Genomic DNA, 20982 nt, shown 5'->3' with positions numbered 1-20982 from the left:
CCCATGCTGCGTGCATTGGTGTAGATGCACTTGAGCTGGGCTACCGATTTCGCCCCCAATATTGGCATGCCACCCCTAGGCTCTTCTTCAGTGAGCCTGGCTTTATCCCCTTTCCCCTTTGAATCTAGTTTAAAGCTCCTCTTGATGGGCCATGCCAACTCACACACGAGAATCCTTTTCCCCCTATGAGACAGCTGAACTCCGTCTGTCACCAGCAGGCCCAGTGCTGTGTAAACCGTCGATGATCAAAGAAGCCAAAATTCCACCGATGGGACCAGACCCTAAGCCATGTGTTGATCCAATGAGTTTTCCTGTTCCCTTCAGTATTCTTCCCTGCCACTGAAGGGATTGAGGAAAACACCACCTGTGCTCCTGATCCTTCCACCAATCGCCCCAGTGCCCTGAAGTCCCTTTTGATCGCTTCGAGACTTCTCTCTGCAACCTCCTCGCTGCCCGCCTGTATAACCAAGAGCGGGTAGTAATCAGAGGGCTGTACCAGTCCAGGGAGTTTCCATATTTAAATATTCCATATTTAATTCCTATGGCTTTAAACAGTGATTAAGATGTATTTGTATCATAATTGCTGAGATTACTGTATCACTTACTTTCTAATTCTCTATTTACTTAGTCTATAAAAAATCAGATTTCTTAAAGAGCTTTAATGGTGTTGTAATGTCTTTTATGTCTGCTTTGAATCTGTGCGCCTTTTTCAGCCAAATCTGAAAGAGATTTAAAACCTTCAGGGTAAGTTTCAGAAAAATTGTTACCTTAGTTGAGTAGAGACACCAAATCAGGTACCACTAAGGAAAAGATAGAGCGAACATAGGCATTGGTAAACTGCTGGTGATGGCAAGCTAATCAGTACAAGCACACGAGTAGCCAAGCAGTTACCTACAAAGCTCTGTAGATGATTTCACAGGAAATACAATGAAGACCTTTGGAAGGGGAAGGTGTCTAGAGGACCAAGAGGAAATATGTGCAAAGAACAGATTTCAGTAGTTCAGCTATTTATTTAACAAATTATCATTAAAAATAAATGTAGCGCATAAGCCTTAAAAGGGAAATGAAGCAGTTTCTGTTATGTGACAAGCCTCGTTTTCCTTCTGGTGATGATCTGCATGTGCATTCTGCTGGGGATGGAAATATACTTAGATTCAGAGACTTATAATTAGTAGCTGAAGGTGAGAAGAGTATGCCTGTTGCACTTCAGGTCCTCATGGTTGCCTTCTGGCTTAATCTGATCCCGTGGTACTGTATGCACCTTCGTGGTTGCAGTGTAGCCCTACATTGTCCTCCTCCTTGTACTTCCAGTTCAGTTGGAGGGCTTGCTGATCCAGCTGAAAATAACCTGGCAATCATTTTCCCAGCTTAATGATCATGATCAGATTTATAATATGTCTGTGCAAACAGTCGTACATGCACAACTGCAAAGGCAACATGTCAGCGCATCCCTGGGCAGAAACAAAGTGGGGAGGGCAGAAATTTCTCTGAATTGGAACTGATATCATATATGAAACCTTCTCATATCATAGTCCTGAAGGGAAGTCCTTCCTCTAGTGATCACTTTTCAGTTTCTTCTCTTTATTTTTCTTCTAGCATTGAATGGAGGCTAGATAAACATTTTCAGGTAAATACAAGTCTCCAAATAAAAACCTCAACATTTAGATTGTAGACTCCTCAAAGCTGCCTGGATTGAATATCCAATTGCATTGATTCTTAAGTAAAGCATAAAAGCAGCATTTTTGCAAAGAAAGTATGGTACCCATTTAGCAAGCATTTATTCAGGATGTAGATCTGTTATAAAACAAATTCTGCCAGAGTTCAGTGATTTGGGCAGTAAATGATGATATTTAGTCATTTGTCCGGATTTCAAATTACCGGCACTTTAGTTAGTAAGAATAATAAAGTCCTAATAACATCGGAAGGACTGCTTGGGTGCAGTGTGCTGCTAAATCATTGCCAATATTCTAATGATTGTATTGGCCAGTATTTGAAATCAGCTTTATCAAAAGACAGGATAAAACTGCAGGCCGTAATAATAAAAGCTTTGATGTCTGTTTGGGAGAGGGAGCAGCAAAAACACGTCACCATTTCAGAATATATCTGTGATTTCCTCAAGCCTCTAAACATTTTATAATTTTTAACAGTGTAAATAAATTATTTTACCACTTTTTTATAGAGTTCTCAGTTTAATGCAACTTGGAGAAATACAGACTTTGTAACCTGAATAAGAAGTATGGCTCAACAATGTTTCTCTGTCTTTTTTGTTTTTCATTTACTTTTTATGTTTAGGTCCTAGGCTTGTTGAAGTATCTGGTGATAGATAACAAAGATAATGAAAATCTGTACCAAGCAGTCAAATGTTTAGATCCTTTTCCTGAATATCCTGCTTTTAAAGATTTGCGAGCAACTCAACAGAAGATAAAGTACAGTAAAGGACCGTATTCTCTTTTGGAGGTAATTAACATTTTAAAATGTATCTCATGGCATAGTGGTTTTTGTAATGCAAACTTTCAAAAGAAAAACAATTTTCTAGCTATAGGTATAGTTGAGAAGGATTTAAATTAGACATATGGATTCTTTTTATTGCCAGTTTCAGACACTGAGATATTTGTCAGTCTCCATTCTTATTTTGCATCTATTAATAATCTACATTGTGGACTGCTGAGAACCACTTCTTTACTTGAAGCCTTTATTTGTATGCTATATTTTTTATATATATATATATATGCTTAATACAAAATGTTGTTTTGCAGGAAATTAATCACTTTCTCTCAGTTGGTGTTTGTGATTCACTGCCCTTAACACGACTTGAAGGACTGTACGATTTACGCAAACAATTGGAACAATATAAAGATCAGATGAAGGATCTCCTGAAGAATTTCCAGGGTACTGACATCTGATTATGTATTTGCTTTTGTATCTGGTTTTAGGTGTGTAGTGATGTAACCCTATTCTAATTCAACATTGGGTTTTTTTGTCTCTCGGTTTAACAATGTAACCTTATTATATAATTTCACATGCAGAGTAGAATGACATTTATTATTCATGTGAAACTAAAGTATCTTTAGCAGAGTGTATTATAAATATTATATGAGGTGTTACATGGCAGAGAGGATAAAATGCCCTTCCAGCTTTTGGCATGGGGCACTTACGATTGTGAATGACCAGGATAACGTATATTGCTTTATGGCTGCTTAGTGAGTTTTCTTGTATGTGAATCTCCCTAGTCTTTTAAATGTAACGAAGCTAGATTTTATTAAAGGCATAGTATGTTAGAAAGTAAAACTCACAGAATCCCAGCATTCTGTTTCAGCCCTCAGTCCAGACCCAGTTCCTTCCTATTTTGGTTTTCAGATGCTTGTGCCAGACCATTTTACTTTTCTCCTCTACATCAAGTCTTCATTAGCTTGTGTGCATGACGGGAAGATAAAAAGAGCTGATGTAATTCATTGCAAAAAAGTGCAAAAATTTGGGGAAGAATAATAGTCTGTCATAAGGTCATGGTGTAAGTGCATTGTGTCCCCATATCTTGAATATCATTTACAATTTTAATCTTGAAATTCTGCTTGAAAAGAGAGTTAGTAAAAGGGCAACAAGCTTGTGTGGAACAACTTCCATCAGCAGAGAGTCTTGTGAGCTTGGAGAAGAAATTGAATAGGAATACAGAGAGGTGTATGAACTGGTGAATGGTATGATGAAGCTAAGTAGGGAGCACTTACCACTTTTATCACAGTACAAGAACAGATTAAATTATCTGGCAGCAGTTATACGAAAGAAACCATGTATTTTTTTCAAACAAAATATATACAGCACGGAACTTACTGCCACTTACTGTGAAGATGAGAAGCATAATGGACCTTAAAAGGAGTTAGACATATCTCATAGAGATTATTAGGTATGAAGATCTGCTCAGAAATCCCCAATCTGCTGACTGGCAAAACCTGAGAAGAAATACTTACTCTTGCTCTGTTGGAGGCAGGCTAGCAGGCTTGATGAGCCTGTTCCCTTAATTTTGCCTTACACTAAAAGTCCATTAAGCACTTACAAACAACATCATCATTATTATTATTATTATTATTATTTTATTTTGGGTGTGAAAAAGAAGTAAAAAACAGTTATTGATAAAGGCTATAAAACTGTGTGCTGAAAGATAACATTTAAGAAATAACTACTGCAGTTTGGTGACATGTATATTCATTTTTATAAAAATGTCAATAAGCATAAAGCCCAATTCCACATTTCCATTCCAGTCAACAGGGCAGCAGGATTTTTTTTAAAGCAAATACTGCTTTTATGGTTTTTTTTACACTGGCAAATCATCATATTTTGTGTGGGTGGGAACTGGGGTTGTTTAGTCTGGAGCAAAAGGAGGCTCAGGGGAGTCCTTATTGCGCTCTACAACTGCCTGAAAGGAGGTTGTAGCGAGGTGGGTGTCAGTCTCTTCTCCTCAGTAACAAGTGATAGAACGAGAGGAAATGGCCTCAAGTTGCGCCAAGGGAGGTTTAGATTGGACATTAGGAAAAATTTCTTTACTGAAGGAGTGGTCAGGCCTTGGAACAGGCTGCCCAGGGAAGTGGTTGAGTCACCATCCCTGGAGGTATTTAAAAGACATGTAGATGTGGCACTTAGGGACATGGTTTGGAGGGCCTGGTGGTGCTGAGTTGATGGTTGGACTCGATGATCTTAGAGGTCTTTTCCAACCTTAATGATTCTATGATTCTATGATTCTGTATTTTTTCCTCGACCTTGTTCCTGGAAACAGCAAAACCATTTCATTTGGAATCTTTGTTTAAAAAAAACGCCTTAGGCAGGCAGCAAATATGTAAGGAAATAGCCATCTGGAGAGTGTATAATTTGGCAAAGTTAATTAGGCAATTGAAAGCTTGAGTTCTGTGAAATTTGTGGCAGAAAGCCTTATTTTGGGATATTCCTTGGATTCGGATTTAGAACAGAATGATATTAGCTTAAGTGCTGTCAGTAGAGTTGCATAGTATGACTTCACTGTTTCAAATAACATTCTTACACTCTTATGCTAATATTTCATTTATTTATTTATCATTTCTAGATCGAAACACTGAAAATAATAGCATTTGTATATTCTAGTTTTGGGGATTCTTTGGCATAGTCAAATGCACAGAAATTTTTTCAAGACGTGATGAATAAGAAAAATGAGTAATTTTTTTTATGTACTGTTTAATACCAACTTGCTTCGACATTAAAAGTGCATGTTGACATTTGTAGATAAAAGATACTGAAGCAGTGTTTTCTTCTAATATGTTCACGTTACAAATACACAATGACATTTTTTGGGTTTATTTTTCTTGCTAAATTATAGAAAAACCAGAAGATTCTGTAGTAGTGAAATTGGTGGTGAGCTTACTGCAGCTGTCCAAGATGGCAGTTAACCATGCAGGTGAAAAAGCAGTGCTGGGTAAGTTAATTAGTCCAACAGGCATCTTAGGGCTGTCATTGCAAACTCCAGGTTGAAACTGTGGCTGTTCTCAATGTTAATTCCCACTGCTATTTTGCATTTGCTGCCAGCGGTAGCCATCAGGATGTTGAAATGGGTGAAATGTCTTCTTTTCAGTCACTGTATTTTACAGCTTTGACTAATAACTTAAATTGTCATCAGTTTACACCCTGGTCACTTCTATACTCAATAAAGTATAGAGATGACTCAATAAAGAGTTATATGGGTCACTTTATTAGGTTGAAAAATAGTAAGAAAAGTTGAAGAGAACTTATCTGAAAATTTGAAAGGCATGTCTTAGTGGAAATTAAAATAGTTGTTCTCCATCTTAAAGCCTCTTATGTATTACTAAAATTATTCTCACTGTTAACACTGAGCACCTGATTAATGTTTGATCCAAAGCTAAAATCCAAATCTCCTCTTCTCCAAGTGGGTAGTACCTCCATGAAGGTGATGTTTACTGAAATTAGATGTCAAAACTAGACAGAAACACAAGTAATGAGAACATTTGCCTTAATATATTTTTTGTCTAAAAGTCTAATAACTGATAATTACAAATGCTGAGCAATTGAAGCTCACATTGACTTCAGTATGATACATTCTTCAGCACCTCTGCAAGCTGTAAGTTTCAGCCTTTTCTGCATTGTGTTTTCTTAGATGATTTGTTAAATGTTGTTCAAAACACAACCTGTTTGTGTTTTTCTTTATTCTGTTCTTTATTTGCTCTGGTGGTTAAAACAATGTTGTAGAAAATGGAAATGTTTTCAAGACATGTGTCGAGTATGGAGGTAAGAGCAGGGAAATAGATCTTGGTTTCTTTCTGACAAACATTAACATCCCTTTTTTAAAACTACTTTCAAGATCAGTTTTGTTTTGTTTTTTCTTACTTGTAGTCATGTGTTTTTATAAAATATTTTGTCTGGAAAGCAAATAAGGAATACATTATACATAATTTTATGTAAAATGTAGGTTAATTCTTACTGAGCGTACAGGCTAGTGTTTGTGTTCATAGGCTACTGTTGGTATTTATTGTACCCTTCGGGAAGGAAAATGAGTGTCTCTTACGTGGCTGTGATTCTGACCTTTTGCACTTACCTGTTTCTTACACAAGCAAAAATAAAATCCATGTCTGATTTAAACTGCAAAATCCAGAGCCATAGGCACTCCTAGAAAATTGAGTTAGAGAGCATAACTATTATTTATGAGTCTTAAGCTGCAAAATTTGTATCCATGTTGTTTTAAAAGCTCCTCAAGCGATTATTTATAAATGTTTGCAGCTTTTTAGCCCATAATAATCTCAGTTCTAAAAGTAGTTTATATTAATGGCAACTTTTTAGGGTGAGGCCTTGTTTTAGTGTGCATAAGACTATAAAATTACCTGCATTTGCAGAGGCTGTTGGAAGTTGCTTGGGAGAAATAGGTCCCATGGATTTCTCTACCATAGCTCTTCAGCGTGCTGAAAATGCACTGGATTCTAAAGCAGTGGACTTACTTGAAGATAGAAAACTTCAGTGGGTCTTCATAATGTTAACTCAAATAAATACTGCTTTAACAGATAATTGGTGAGTATACTTATTTCTTTAATTTATTTAGTTCAAAGCTTAATAGGAGCCATTAAGTTGTACATTGTTCAAATAACCTCAGAGTAACACTGTGAAAGTGTTATTAACACCTGTTAATGTCCAACCATGTGCTTCTTTAAGGCTCTGATTACTTATCCAGTCAAGCTTAGATGTTTCTTAGAAATTCTCTAGTTGGACTCGAGCCAGAGAGTCTCTTCTGTGCTGTAGAGGATAGCAGTGCTGTGGAGTAAATACTGAGGCTTTGCTTTATAACAAAATACGCAATGGCATATCCTAGTCCAAAATTTTCTGATTTGATGCACACATTGTTAGATTGTGGAATTATTTGTCTTGCATGTTTATAAAGGTGATTTTGAAAATAAAATATCTGAATGAAATTAATAATAATGATGTGTGTGTTATTCTTTCAGTATTGATGTTAGAGCTGCTGCTGTTTCCTGTTTGAAAAACGTATTAGCCACCAAGTCTGGCAGTGAATTTTGGGAAGTTTATAAAAATAAAGCTGATCCCATGTTAATCTATCTACAGCCCTTCAGAATGTCTAGGAAAAAGGTACTTCTTCTGCTATACCTTATTTATATGGCATATCGGGTAGAGAAAACATAAAAATATATATTTCAAAAAAGTAAATTTGAAAATAATTTTGATGAATGCAAAATTTGGACTTTTCATCAGTCTGATTGCAAATGTGATTGCTTTTGTACATCTGTTTCTCCTTTCTGTTTCAGCATTTGTGGCTTCTTCACATAGGAAATTACCAGTTTGACATAAGAAAGCTGTGTACTTTCATTATTAGACAAGACAATTTTTGATTACCTACTTGGTAATCTAGTACATTCTTTCTCAGGATTTCAGTATCATTTGATGCAAAAACTTAGTGGAGAATAGGTCAGAAAAAAAGGTGCATAATTAACCATAAATCAGATATTTCCTAATTGTCAAGCGTTTGATTTGTAACCTAAATGTGATGTCTGATGTGGCCTAAATGTGATGTCTGGTGTTGATGTTATCAGTAAAATCTTATTTTTAATACTTTCAGATTTCCTTGGAAAACTTTACGTTTACATGAATAAAATTGATATTGTCAATCAATTAAAGCACAGTTAATATTTAATATGTTTTAATCTGTGCAGATTGCAGTATATTTTTTTAAAATGCCATAGAATTTATTCATATTTGCAATATATGTATTTTCCTTCTAGTTTTTTGTAGTAGCTGCTAATGATACAGAGGCTTCTTTAGAAACTTTGGATGACACAAACCTGTGGATTCCTCTGGGCGAAAGTCATGAGACCTGGATCAAGCGCCTAACTAGTTCAATACTGGACAGTGGAGGTGTGCAAAATGAAGTTCTCCAGTTAATGAAGCCGCTATGTGAGGTGAGCTAAATTATATGTATGTATATATGTATATGTTTGTGCACTGTGATGCACAAAAATATATGATTACTCATCTTGATAGCAAATAGTAATTTCTGCTATTAAGTTACTGCTTTTTCTTAACAGTAATTCAAATCCTTCATAGCTAGGTATTGCAGATATCCATAAAATACACTCTTGAAATACAAGATTTGAGAGATAATTGTAAACATAGATGAACTTTATATGACTACTTTAACTGAATGCCAGCATAGCCCTATTGAGTGGTTTACATTTTTCATATTACATGTTCTTTCTCAAGCATTACATGTTTGTTTGAGTAGTTGTCAGTTTGGTTACAACCTGAGAAAAAAAGGATTTTGGTTGTTTTTCTTAGCAGCTGCTGTGCATGATTGTTTTCTAGGTGAAAACAGACTTGTGTCAAACTTTGCTTCCATACCTGATTCATGATATCCTTCTTAATGACTCAGATGAATCTTGGAGAAATCTTTTGTCAGCTCATATCCAGAAGTTTTTTACAGCCTGTTGCAGGTTTGCCTCATCTAGTAGATCTACTACACCTCCAAATTCCGATTCAGGTAATGTCATAATATTTTTGTTTCAGCTGAAATAGGGATTCTGGTTGTGAAAAAATTATCTTCTGACATCAAATGTATGATGTGCAGACAGAATTTTAGACGCTTCTGTCCAATTGTTTGATCTTTTTCAGTGGAGATGCAAGTAATTTTGAAGCTGTTCATTGGCAGCACCGAAGTAGTTTCTTCTGTATAGCTTATTTCCTTATTCACAACTGGTTGATGTTTATTACTTGCTGAATTTAGATGTGATCCAATGTTGTGTGCTGCAATCCTGGGTCTTGGACTGTCTCTCAAAATGACTAATTGGCAGTTAAATTCCTCTCTTACTCAAACAAGAGCAATTAAAGGCAGTTTTCACCTGGATTTTCCCCTTGGAAAAAAGACTAACCCTTGCTTTAGCAAGTTAATGTCGATACATTCAAAAGACCTGTTCCATTCCAGCAGAATGAGAGGAAGTTGTAACCAAAAGAACTGCAGATGAGTGTGAGTAATGCAGTAAGTTCCATTAAAAACAAAGCACCTTCTAATCAAGCTGGCTGGTGTCCTTTCCAATTAGATTGTGGTTGAAGTTAGCAGAAATCTGTGTGAAAAATAAGATCTTTGTTATTAGACAGTAACTTCAGTAACTTCAGGTTAATATTTTTTTGTGCAGTAGCTACTCTGCTATATCTTCCAAATTCCTTCTTCAGTGACAAATCACCAAAGGAATGAGTCTGTACAATGTCTTGCAGTCTCTTTACAGGCAAGTCATGCAAGCAAGAGGTAAAGGGACCCTTAGTATTGCAGTTTGTACTGAGTGGTGTAAATAAGCCTAACGATACTAGGTATATTTTAAGGTACTTTTTATAGATGCTGACTAGCCTGGCCAGAAAGACTAGAGCAGTATTCTTTCACATTTTTTAAGTCAGGTAACAAGCTGTTCCCACAATCCAGGTATTTTTATTATCGTCCCACTTTGTAAGATAGAAAAGGATTAACAATTTCCTATTTCCTTCCTGTAAGCAGCCAGGGAAATGACTGCACAAATTTATCGCAGATGTACAGAGTAACCCAAAATGTTCTATGAAAAATATAAAGGGGTTTTTCTAACTTTTATAAACTTTCAGTTAGTTCACTGACGCCAATGAGCAAATGATAGAGGCCTCTTCAAACATTGTGATTCTATGCAAGGGATCCTACTGAGGCAATAAGAGCAAAATAAAAGACCTGTAAAAGCTTTAAATGGAGTTCTTCAGACAAAAACCTGTCCTGGTACCAAAAAAAACCCCCATGAAATAGCACACAGCTCGTTGTCTGTGTAGTTGTGTACAGATAAACTGGAGGTGCACTAGCGAACAGAGCAAAGATAGGTTAATTCCAAAGTTGGAATGATAGAACATCAGCAGTATTCAAAACAAAAATTTTAAAATTCTGGTGACTACCAGTTTCTTCAAGGAGAAACTCTTACCCTATCAAAACAAGGAGAAAAATCTTCCTAGAAAACCTAGATAAATTTCATTCCAATCCATCAGGATCCAAACTGTGGCAAAGACCAAGCAGTTAGACATAAGAGAGTTGAGTGCTTCTGAGCAAGAGTCTTCCTGTTGATCCATTTTGACATGCAAGTTCTAGAAATTGGCTGTTAATCTTGGCAATTTAAAACATAAATAGTGTGAACATCATGCCAATCACTGCTCTGCCTGAGAAAACAAACCTAATCGTAAATTGCCAGCTGCTTGACAAGAGTCAGACCCCACCAAACTAAAAATGAAGTGCATGTCAGTCTGGCCAGAATCATGTCAGTTGAATCTGTTATTTTGCAGAAGAGATGTAATTTTTTATTGAATGAATCTTTCAAAATACATGTTTAGTTATTTCTCCTTAGAATTTAGAATTTCTGTCTAATGCCATGAAAAAACAGAGACCATTTTCGTTTTCTGTATGTAAGCTTCTTGTTAGCAAGTGAGTATGAGCACCATGCTGACAGCTTATACTTACCATTATAGTCATTTGGTCTGTTCAACAAATCCTGAAGAATAACTTTTTTCTTCCAGTTTTCTTGGCCAGTGCCTTTTCCTTCCCCTAACTCGTTAATACTTTCTGGTACCCAAATATAATTAATTCAGAAATTTTCAATTATTCATCTGATCAAATTATGAAAGAGGAAGTAGCAATCTATTTGAGGCGTTGACTGTACAGTGCTAACAGAATGGACCCTGCCTGTGAGACACTATGTCTACTTTTGCAAGTAGTGCAGCACTACTTGCTGGGGATGGATCTGGAAAGCAAAACATCATGGTGCGTTAGCAACTGAGAGTCAGATGTCCCCACTGTATGTCTTTTGAAAGTTAAGCATGTGGGAGATGACTTATAAAGAAGGAGTTTGTGTTCCTTCTATAAGGTCTTTGGTAGCAGTGGAAAGTAAGCATTGTTCATTTCTGTTTGTTGGAACACACGAAATGCCCAGATAGTTCTTTTTTTACATGGGTTTTGCTTTCTTTAGGGGAAATTTCTAGTTCTGCATCTTACTGTAGTATAGTAGTAATCAAACCTTTGCTTATGCTTTCCTTATTTCTTGCTTCTTGTAATTTATAAATTAAAAATGTCCAGAAAAATTTAAAAAATGTTCACCCAATGACCAGAACACAACCTTGTAGCCATCTGATTTTTTTTCAATCCAGAAGCAAGGCATGGAAATATAAATTCTTTAAAAGCATGTGTCTATGTGTGGGAGATACACCATGCAACATGACATTTTGCTTTCCAGATCCATCCCCAAGTGCTGCACTACTTGCAAATACAAAAACGTATAAGCATACACACTCTATAAAATCTACAATAAAGCTACTAATGAGTATTTCTGTGGCTTTGGAATAACTTTATATGGCTCAAGCCTAAGGGAAGAGGTCTGTTATGGAGCTTTGTGCAATGATGTTGGATCATGTCTGAATTCTATAAGAAGAAACAAAATCCACAAATTATCAATGCAAAGATAATTTGATAAAGAAAATTGCGATATAAACTACTGTAATGTTACTAACATCATAGAAGGAGGGGAAATACATTTTGTGACAAACCGGTAATTTAATTTTGGAAGGAAGTTTTTAGTTATTTTCTTGAGTACAAAATACACCTTTTTATTCTGTAAATGGATATGTTACGACAAAAGTTCATTATATTCTTTCTTTCGAAATATACATCCCAGAGCAAGAAACCCATAATTTTAGAAGTTTGGATAAAGTATCTCGACGAGCCATGCTTGCAGTTGTTGATTACTTAAGAAGACAAAAGAGGTGAATTATAACTTCCAAATGTTGCTTTAATTTAATTATGACTGTTCTAAGATCTATTGATGCTCTAGATTAAGGAGGAAGGATGTGGTAGAGAACATGTCAATTAAAAGAATGAAGATATAGTAGTGACCTTGCATTTCTTACAGAAGTGATATGGCTAGCCGTAAAGAGTTCTAACTATGCTGAAGGAGTTTTTTTAAAACTTTTTGTCTGATAAACTTTTTGTGGTATGGGTTTTGGCGGGACTAAGATAAAATTAGTCTTTGGAAGGCTTTATAGTTAGATTGGATTTATTTTGTTTAATGTTAGAGAGAAGGTTTGTTACAGCTATATTAAAATCTTTATTTAATCAGATCTGTTTCAGGTACAGTTTTTGATGACAGCTTCTGGTTAGATCTGAATTATCTTGAGGTTGCTATAGCAGCACAGTCTTGTGCTGCTCACTTCACAGCCTTGCTCTACGCAGAGATCTACGCAGACAAGATAAATATAGACAAACAGCAAGAAAGGTACAAGGCTTGAGGAACACAGTTTCTTGACATTTTTGGTAACATGGATCATGTTTTGTGTGTCCCAGTAGTGTTTTGTTACATTTAAAGTCAAGGAAACTTTAAAAAAATTCCTTAGGTGTGTGTATTGACCTGGAAAATATTTCTGCCAGTCCTTGAATGTGATCCCAACCTTGCTAGTTTGCTAGCACTCAAAATAGTGTCATTTTGACTTCTAACCAGAAAGTTTTCATAGTAGTGTGTGTTCTGGAGAAACTTGACTGAAGCTAGTGCTTCTGAATACTAAAATGTATTGAATCTCACTTTCTAAATTGAACACTTTTCAGATTCTGTTTCTCATAATTAATAGTGTGCTAGTGGTTAAATTACGGCCAGAAGTGAATCAAAGGGAGAAAGAAACCACAGAATGATGAGCAGAATTGTGTGGGTAGAGCTTAATGATCCTTGTAGAAGGAGTTTTCTTCTATAATGGACAATTATCTTTGTCTTCTGGTCTAGCAAGATCAAAATACGTAACTAGTTTACAACACTAAGGCAGTGAATGTATTACAATAGTATGGTTGTAAGCATATATATTATGTAGTTGCTTTTATTCTTTCCTAGAAGAGAGCATTCTTGCTTCAGGCATTCAAAAAAGCAATTTGATTTAATAAAAGATTAGACATTACAAGGTGAGGGTTTTTTCCTCTGAAAAACCACCTTGATGTTGAAATCCCTTGTTGATCTTCTCAGTTCGGCTGTTCGGCTGATCACTTTGTCATTCTGGTGGAGAGCCGTTTTGAATAACCTGGGGACATGACAGGCCTGATCTTGCATTTGATGTTTGTGCCTCTTACTTCTTAAGTGTTGTTTTGGAATTTCTTAGTTCTTTGTATGAAATTTCATTTACATTTACCGGTTGAAACATTTCTTTTAGATCGTCTTTTAAAGCAGCTAAGAGTTTGACATTTGAAGAAGAAAGTCAAAGAACAACTATTACTATTTTGAATGAAAAAAGTAAAGAAGAAACTGGCATAAGTTTACAGGTACATAATCTTCATAATCTGAAAGAAACCTCATATAATTACAATTAACAGTAGGTTTCATCTGAGCTGAAGGCAGATCTAGTTGAACTTCAAAAAGTATTTGAAAGTTCTCCTCATGCTCTCATTCAAAGTGAATTCAATGGCCTTGCCGGACAAGTTAAATTGAGTATTTTTTCACCTGAAACTGGCAAATTAACTGGCAAATTTTAAATCGCAGCAAAGCAGACTTTGTTCCCTGAAAGAACTGACCTCATGGTGGTAACCAGCGAAGTATTTTTCAGGGTTTTTTTTGTCAGAGAGAGATGTTCTTTAAAAATCAGCAAGTGGTGTAGCAAGTTGTAATAATGAAAACCAAAGTAGTATTATCTCCTACAAATTTATTTAATACATGAAATCTGATTCAGTAGCCTTGTCTAAGTTATTTCTTTCCATAGTTCATTATTCCAGAACTGTGCTTGCATATCTTTAAAATGCATTGCTTAGCTGGTATGTCTGATGCTCATTCAGTACTACTGCCTTTTGCTTTTCAATCAGTCCACCTAAGGCCCGGTGCTGGTTTTTTTCATAACTTAACAGAGAAGTTAGGTAGTCCCGAAGAGTTTTGCTAGACTACAAAACTTTTCTTCCTGTGATGATAGCAGGCTCACATACTGCATGAAGAAAAATTAAGCAATGATAACAACGTTACATGCAAGGACTTGTTATAAACTTACATGATATGTATAAATCTCACTTGAACTGGTTCCAGAAGAGGTAATTCTTCGTTTTATGGCACATGTTCTAGGACCTTCTCATGGACATATATAGAAGCATTGGAGAACCTGACAGTCTCTATGGCTGCGGTGGAGGAAGAATGTTACAGCCATTAGCACGGTATAATTTATTAATATTCTTATGTTCTTTATAGTCATTACTTTCATTTATTAGTAAGGAACATAAAATGAAAACTTCTTGTTAACTTACAACAGGATAAGAACATATGAGCATGAAGCAGTATGGGAGAAAGCCCTTGTAACATATGACCTTGAGGCAAGCCTCTCTCCATCTACTCGCCAGGCAGGAATAATAGAGGTAATTTTATTTTATAATAGGAAATGAATGTAGAAATTGATATCCATCATACTGAGAGTCATTTGCAGTAAATGCAAAATTGTTTTAGGACTAAAAGAGATCTCTTTGGTGATCAAGTCCAGCCCACTGTCATAGGCATCCAAACTGTATAATATAAGACAACTCAATATTTGTCCTGAAAACGTTAAGGCTTCTAGTCCTCTTGTCACTCACTTGTAATGCCTATCTTGGGTAATGAATTTTGTGAAATACTTCAAAATAAATATATTTAATTTTATACAGAATTTGGCCAGCTCCTAAAATGACAGGATATAAAAAGTAATGTAATTGGTTATTTTTGCCATCTCATTCTTTAAACCTCTCCATTATGGCAACTATCTTACTGAAACTGTGATATTTCTGATAAAATAAACAAATAGAATTGATGTTGTCTTATTTTGATCCCTTAAAAATGTGTTGCTTTTTTAGCCTAAAAGTGTTTACACCAGTTGTGTAATAACATAGCACAGATATATCTGTTTCCCCTCATTTCATTTTCCTATGGTACTTTACTTTTCCTACCCCAAATTACTTAGTATTGTTGTTAAAATTCCATTGTGTTTCTCCTTCATAATGGCTGCACACACAAGCTGCATAAGTGCTTGCAATTATAAAGTCATTATGGTCTTCAAACAGATAGGAGTTTAGGAGTTGTAGGAAACTTTTTCAAATCCCCATCAGGAAAAACAGTTCATTAAGAAGTAAAAACCAGTTTTGGTTACTACCTAGGAATGATGGAATGGAGAAATGTGAGCAGATAGTTCATTTGAAACACAACATGGAAATTTATTTCAAAGAATGCCAGCCACAGCAGTAATGAAACCGTTTTTCTGGCATTGCGGGTATCAATAGTGTGATTAGTAGTCTTATTAAAAAGTTTTCATCTTATATAGTGCTGAGTTTAGAAGTACTTATCGTTCTGCCTTACCTGCAAAGTCTTCTTTGTTTCCAAAGGTAAAACAAAGCCTTTTAAAAAAACAGTTCAGTTTATTGAAGGAGGAAACCCAACTTTCAGTAATTTTGTGATTCCAGGCTTTGCAGAATTTTACTCTTTCCATGTATTTAAAAGGACTGGAACATGAAAACACTGAGTGGTGTACGGAACTGCAGGAAATACGCTACCAGGCAGCATGGAGGAATATGCAGTGGGGCAACATCTCTTCTGTCAAGTAAACTGACTTACTTTTTGCTGGTTCTTTAAGTGAAAGGCAGTGGTTTCAGTTCCAAGCAAGAAGACGATGTTAGAATATAATTTCTATGAAGCAGGTCACCTCATTTATCTTATTCATTGAATTGAGTCTTTTTTCACTTAGACCTGTCTGGTTTGTATGCACATCACTTTTCATTTTCCTGGGAGACTGTACGCAGTTGATTCTTCTTTTTGATTGTTCATAACTATAAACTGAATTTTTCCATTTTTGACTCAGGTGGTAGATGTGTCTTAAGTACATATGAGGGATGGATAGTTTTTAATGTTTAATTTATAAGCAAATGGGGAAAATATTACTCGGTAAGCCACAAGAGGTTACCAAGACCTGGATAAGCAAACACCAGTGTTGATTCATGGCTACTCCCTCATAAGGAGTAATCTCCTCCCTTGTGTAATGTTGGATGCCTGGCACTAGTTATTTCATATGACTGGCCAGGATATAGCGTGAACTCTGTCCCTTCCTAGTACAGCTACATCATCACACATTTTCGGAGGAATAGATTTGACTAGATTTTGGCAAAAGCAGAAGTTACATGATGTTAATTCAAAATTTAAAGGGTTGCATTATTATTTTTTATCATGCAAAACAGCAGTCCATCCAACTGCAGAAAATGTATTACTAAAAATATTTGTCATAAAGATAAAATTGGCTTCTTTGTAGAGAAATACAATTTTCCTTTTATTTTATGTTACTTTTATTTTATTTTTAAGAGATGAGACAGGAAGACCAGGGTACCATGAATCGTTGTATGATGCTCTTCAGTCTTTACGAGATAAGGAATTCTCTGCTTTCTATGACAGTCTTAAAGATGCCAGGTAACTGTATGCAAATATTCTGCTGTTAGAGAGACAGAGAGAGACGGAGAGTGTGTGTGTGTTTATAGTCACAAGTTATGTATAAAAGACTATTATGGAGTTTTATGGGCTTAAATAAAAACTCATGCATAGAATAAAATTAATACTTCTGGACTGCAACTTCATTTCTAAGTTTTTTAACTTAAATTTGTCTTTTGTGCGTATACAATTTGTGTGCTAATTGAAGATACATTTCCTGTAGTATACATCCCTTACTTTGCAGTCCTCTTCAATGGATTTGAATGCTGACTATGATTCTGGCTGAGTTATCACATAGGCTTTGGAGTTTAGATATGCTTACCGTGTTTTCGTTTATTGACAAACTTAATTTTTTTGAACTTTAATGGTAATACAAAATAATTCTGAACTGAATAGTTTTGCTGTTTAAATTCTGTTCACTGTATGGAAATTATGTTACGGATATTTGGAATTACTTGTGGATATTAAAAAAAAATGTACTATTTCTCTGTTAAATCCATAGGGTGAATGAAGTAGAAGAGCTGTGCAAAGGTAGTCTTGAGTCTGTTTATTCATTATATCCAACTCTTTGCAGACTACAGCTAATTGGAGAGTTGGAAAATATAGGTCTGCTGTTCTCCAGGTATTTTTTTAAGCTTGTTCATACTCCTTTCTCAGTTTTCAGGATTTTTGTAATCAAGTCTCACACAAAAATAAAATGATCTCAGCAAATTTTATTTATGAACGTCTCAAACTTCATCTTGAAAATGATAAGGATTTTAGCTTTACTATGTGAAGACAAATCTAGATTCTCTTTATTTCCAGACTGGATTTATTCGTGGTCTAGTTTTAATTATTTGGTATTATGCCAACATTGTATTTTAAATAATTGTTTTTTTCTTTTATTTTGAGTTCCCTGGTATACTCCAAGATAGCAGTCATATTCCCTAGCCTTTGGTTTACTAAAGAGTCATCCTCTTTTAGTTTCCTTTCTAAAAATGTTATCCATTTCCTTGATGATACTCATAGATCTATTGAAAGTTGTTTCAGTTTGAATCACTTTCTTCATGGACTACTATTACCATCAGTATTCTGCCTGAATTCTTAACATTGCTTTTTAATCATAGGAAGGTATTTATTTCAGTAGTGCTATTAACATTGAATTTTTTCTGCTATAGTTGTATCAGTTTGGTAGCTTATAGTCATCCTACAGTGATTTAGCATGTCCAGGACCTTACGAACGATTGCTATTTGCAGTTAATGAATCATCTAAGAAATTAATACATATAATGAGAACCTATACAGCTACAATGTCACAGTTTGGAATTTATTCTTATATTAATCCATATATGACCTACATAATAAAATAGGAATCTTGGTCTCTAATCTTTTAAGCAGCCCTGTGTTTGAATGCGATTCCCTTTGCTGTGGACCTTTAACACAACAGTTTTTGGTGCTTAATCAAGAATGCTTGCAGTGGAGTTGTTCACCTTACTAACGTTGATCTCTTTATCCTCATGTTTGTTAAAACTGGAAGCCTGACAGTTTATTCTGCATATTAATAATTGTACGGTTTTATGGGCTGTATCTTGGTTTTGAACTGTAGATTGTGAACTACCTCAGTAGTTTACTTTTGTTACTCATCTTGCATTTTCACTAATATTTAGTGAGAATTAATAACAGGTCTTTTTTCTTTTGGTAACAATTGCAGATCTGTCACTACTCAACAACTGCATGATATTTATTTGAAATGGCAGAGACAGTCCCAGCTTCTCAAGGACAGTGACTTCCGTTTCCAGGAACCTGTCATGGCTCTGCGCACTGTTATTTTGGAGATCTTGCTTGAAAAGGAGAATGAAAATACCAAAAGAGAATGTATTAAAGACATCCTGACCAAACATCTAGTGGAGCTCTCTAGATTGGCAAGAACTGCTAAAAATACACAGGTAACAAATTCCAGGGAAGATCAGTGACGGATGTTTAGTTTTTTAGTTTATAAAAGAATTTCATTTTTTAACAGTACTAAACATTAACTGTATTCTAAGTTTATTCAATGAATCAATTAGTTGGAGACTTAAACTATGTATTTATGGGCATGTTTTCTGAATTTTGTTCGTAACTGTAAGCTACTCTATGAGGTAGATAATACAAAAATGAAATTTTTAGTGAAGAATGCTCTTATAGCTCTGTTACTTTATTTTGGTGCAGTTTTATATATTAAGCTTTCACTTGCATCATGCTGTTGTAGTGTTCCAGAGTAAAGGTGCAGAAAGAACTCCATTGCATCTGTATATTTAGTGTTGTCTTCAAGGTTTTATATTCTCAAAGTACCATTGCACTGTTGTAATGACTGTGAATGACTTAATGGGATTTGCAGTATCAGTGGTTTCTGCAGCTGCTAATGCATTTAAGGTCCAGAGTCAGCCTTGGCTTTTTCTAGGTAGTGCATCTGGAGGAGTAACTGAACAAGAATTTATAGAGCAACAGTATCCTTCAAGAACCTTATGTTTATGTATGTTTAACACTTCACATATGTGAAGTATATTAAACCGATTTCAGGAAGGTTCTAACTCTTTCTGTGAATAAGGATGAAATCAGTAGAAGAGCTGTCTTTGATTTCATAAATTTGCAAGGTTTATTCAGTGCCTCTGGAATTGTTTGGGAGAACTAATTCTTCAGACTTTTTTTATCTCATCCCTGCCCAGCCACTAACACTGTGGTGATGAGTGCCTTGTAAGAGCCTCAACAGAACTTAGGTTTTTTTCACTTTGATTTTTAGTTACAGAAGAAGATTAAAATTGGGGTGCCATATTTTGGGAGGATTAGAACATTCTGAAAGATTGAGCCAGTGTGTTTCTGAAAACACACTCGTTCCAGCCTCTTCAGTGTTGTAGGTCACGTGCAACCTTTGGGGCACACTTCTGGGCCTTACCAGTCTTTCAAACCATGGGATGATAACCCTTGCCTTTTGGCACACTAGTAGTTGACAACACTAACTGTCCGGATGTAGGAAAGTTTTTGAGGAAGCATTCTTTGCAACTAATGGCTTTTCTTCCTCTTTGGTGCCACTACCATCCATCAGGAGAAGGAAGAGAGTTCCATACAGAATCATCACACTGACCACTAATTGAAGTACCCAAACTTACATTGTCATTTACAGGCATTCTTACATTTTAATTGTTTGCCTTGCTTATTTAAAAGTTTGATTGATTTGGCTATTGGTTGAACAACTTGTGAAAATACACTTTAGTCTCGATCTTTGACATAGTTAAAAAGGTAGTTTGCTTTTTGTACTATCATAGTGATATTAGAATAAATAATGAGGATGTTACTTCACCAGTGGTACAAGTGAAGAGGTAGGCATACAAAAGAATTAGTGTATGGTGGTGCCATTTTTCTTATTATTCTTCTGCAGTCTCTTAGGATGTAATAATAACCACTAAGCTAAAATTATAAATCCATTATTTTGGTAGGTACTGATTGTAAAATTTCTATACTTTATACCTCCAAGTAATTTAAAATGTTAAACATTGATACTTTATTTGGGGGGTTGTAAAGTTTTAATTGCAGCTCTTTGCTGCAAATAAATTCTTAGCATTGGATAGGCAGAATATGCTGCACAAGTAGAGCAAATGAAGATGGAGTTTAAAAACAAAACTTGCTGTGAGATACTTGTATTTGACTTAAAGAATTGTTTATAATGTTTTTTCAATTTCAGCTTCCAGAAAGAGCTATGTTTCAGATCAAACAATACAATCCAACGGGATATGGAGTGTCTGAATGGCAACTAGAAGAAGCTCAGGTTTTCTGGGCTAAAAAGGAAGAGAGTCTTGCACTGAATATTCTTAAAAGGATGATAAAAAAATTAGATGCAGATTGGTTTCAGGTATGTGTTATATAATGTATAAACTTACGGGGATTAAATTTAAGATCCTATTTCCACTTTCTGAAGTTTTCCCTTGGAAGAAAATTAAAAGGCTGTCTGCAATATTACTAAATCTGTTTTGTACTCTCAAAATGTCTGAAAGCA

At 35.3% G+C, this 20982-nt stretch overlaps 1 protein-coding gene across 1 annotated transcript in view; it reads left to right on the top strand.

The window, feature by feature from the left end:
- The first annotated feature begins 151 nt into the window (after positions 1 to 151).
- Positions 152 to 20982, top strand: part of ATM (ATM serine/threonine kinase) — a 42542-nt gene continuing 21711 nt past the window's right edge. Inside the window, exons 1-20 of the mRNA XM_009574074.1 lie at positions 152 to 323; positions 714 to 744; positions 1597 to 1627; positions 2293 to 2457; positions 2757 to 2889; positions 5339 to 5434; positions 6864 to 7035; positions 7467 to 7608; positions 8259 to 8435; positions 8839 to 9013; positions 12198 to 12285; positions 12639 to 12794; positions 13735 to 13819; positions 14604 to 14692; positions 14788 to 14890; positions 15962 to 16098; positions 16851 to 16955; positions 17476 to 17595; positions 18664 to 18898; positions 20671 to 20838. Of these exons, the coding sequence (XP_009572369.1) occupies positions 152 to 323; positions 714 to 744; positions 1597 to 1627; positions 2293 to 2457; positions 2757 to 2889; positions 5339 to 5434; positions 6864 to 7035; positions 7467 to 7608; positions 8259 to 8435; positions 8839 to 9013; positions 12198 to 12285; positions 12639 to 12794; positions 13735 to 13819; positions 14604 to 14692; positions 14788 to 14890; positions 15962 to 16098; positions 16851 to 16955; positions 17476 to 17595; positions 18664 to 18898; positions 20671 to 20838 (2580 nt within the window). The remainder of the gene's footprint in view (positions 324 to 713; positions 745 to 1596; positions 1628 to 2292; positions 2458 to 2756; positions 2890 to 5338; positions 5435 to 6863; positions 7036 to 7466; positions 7609 to 8258; positions 8436 to 8838; positions 9014 to 12197; positions 12286 to 12638; positions 12795 to 13734; positions 13820 to 14603; positions 14693 to 14787; positions 14891 to 15961; positions 16099 to 16850; positions 16956 to 17475; positions 17596 to 18663; positions 18899 to 20670; positions 20839 to 20982) is intronic.

Source organism: Fulmarus glacialis, unplaced genomic scaffold (genome assembly GCF_000690835.1).
Source record: "Fulmarus glacialis isolate BGI_N327 unplaced genomic scaffold, ASM69083v1 scaffold43813, whole genome shotgun sequence".
NCBI lineage: Eukaryota > Metazoa > Chordata > Aves > Procellariiformes > Procellariidae > Fulmarus > Fulmarus glacialis.
The sequence above is the reverse complement of the archived record's forward strand: the minus strand, read 5'-3'. Positions and strand labels throughout refer to the sequence as shown.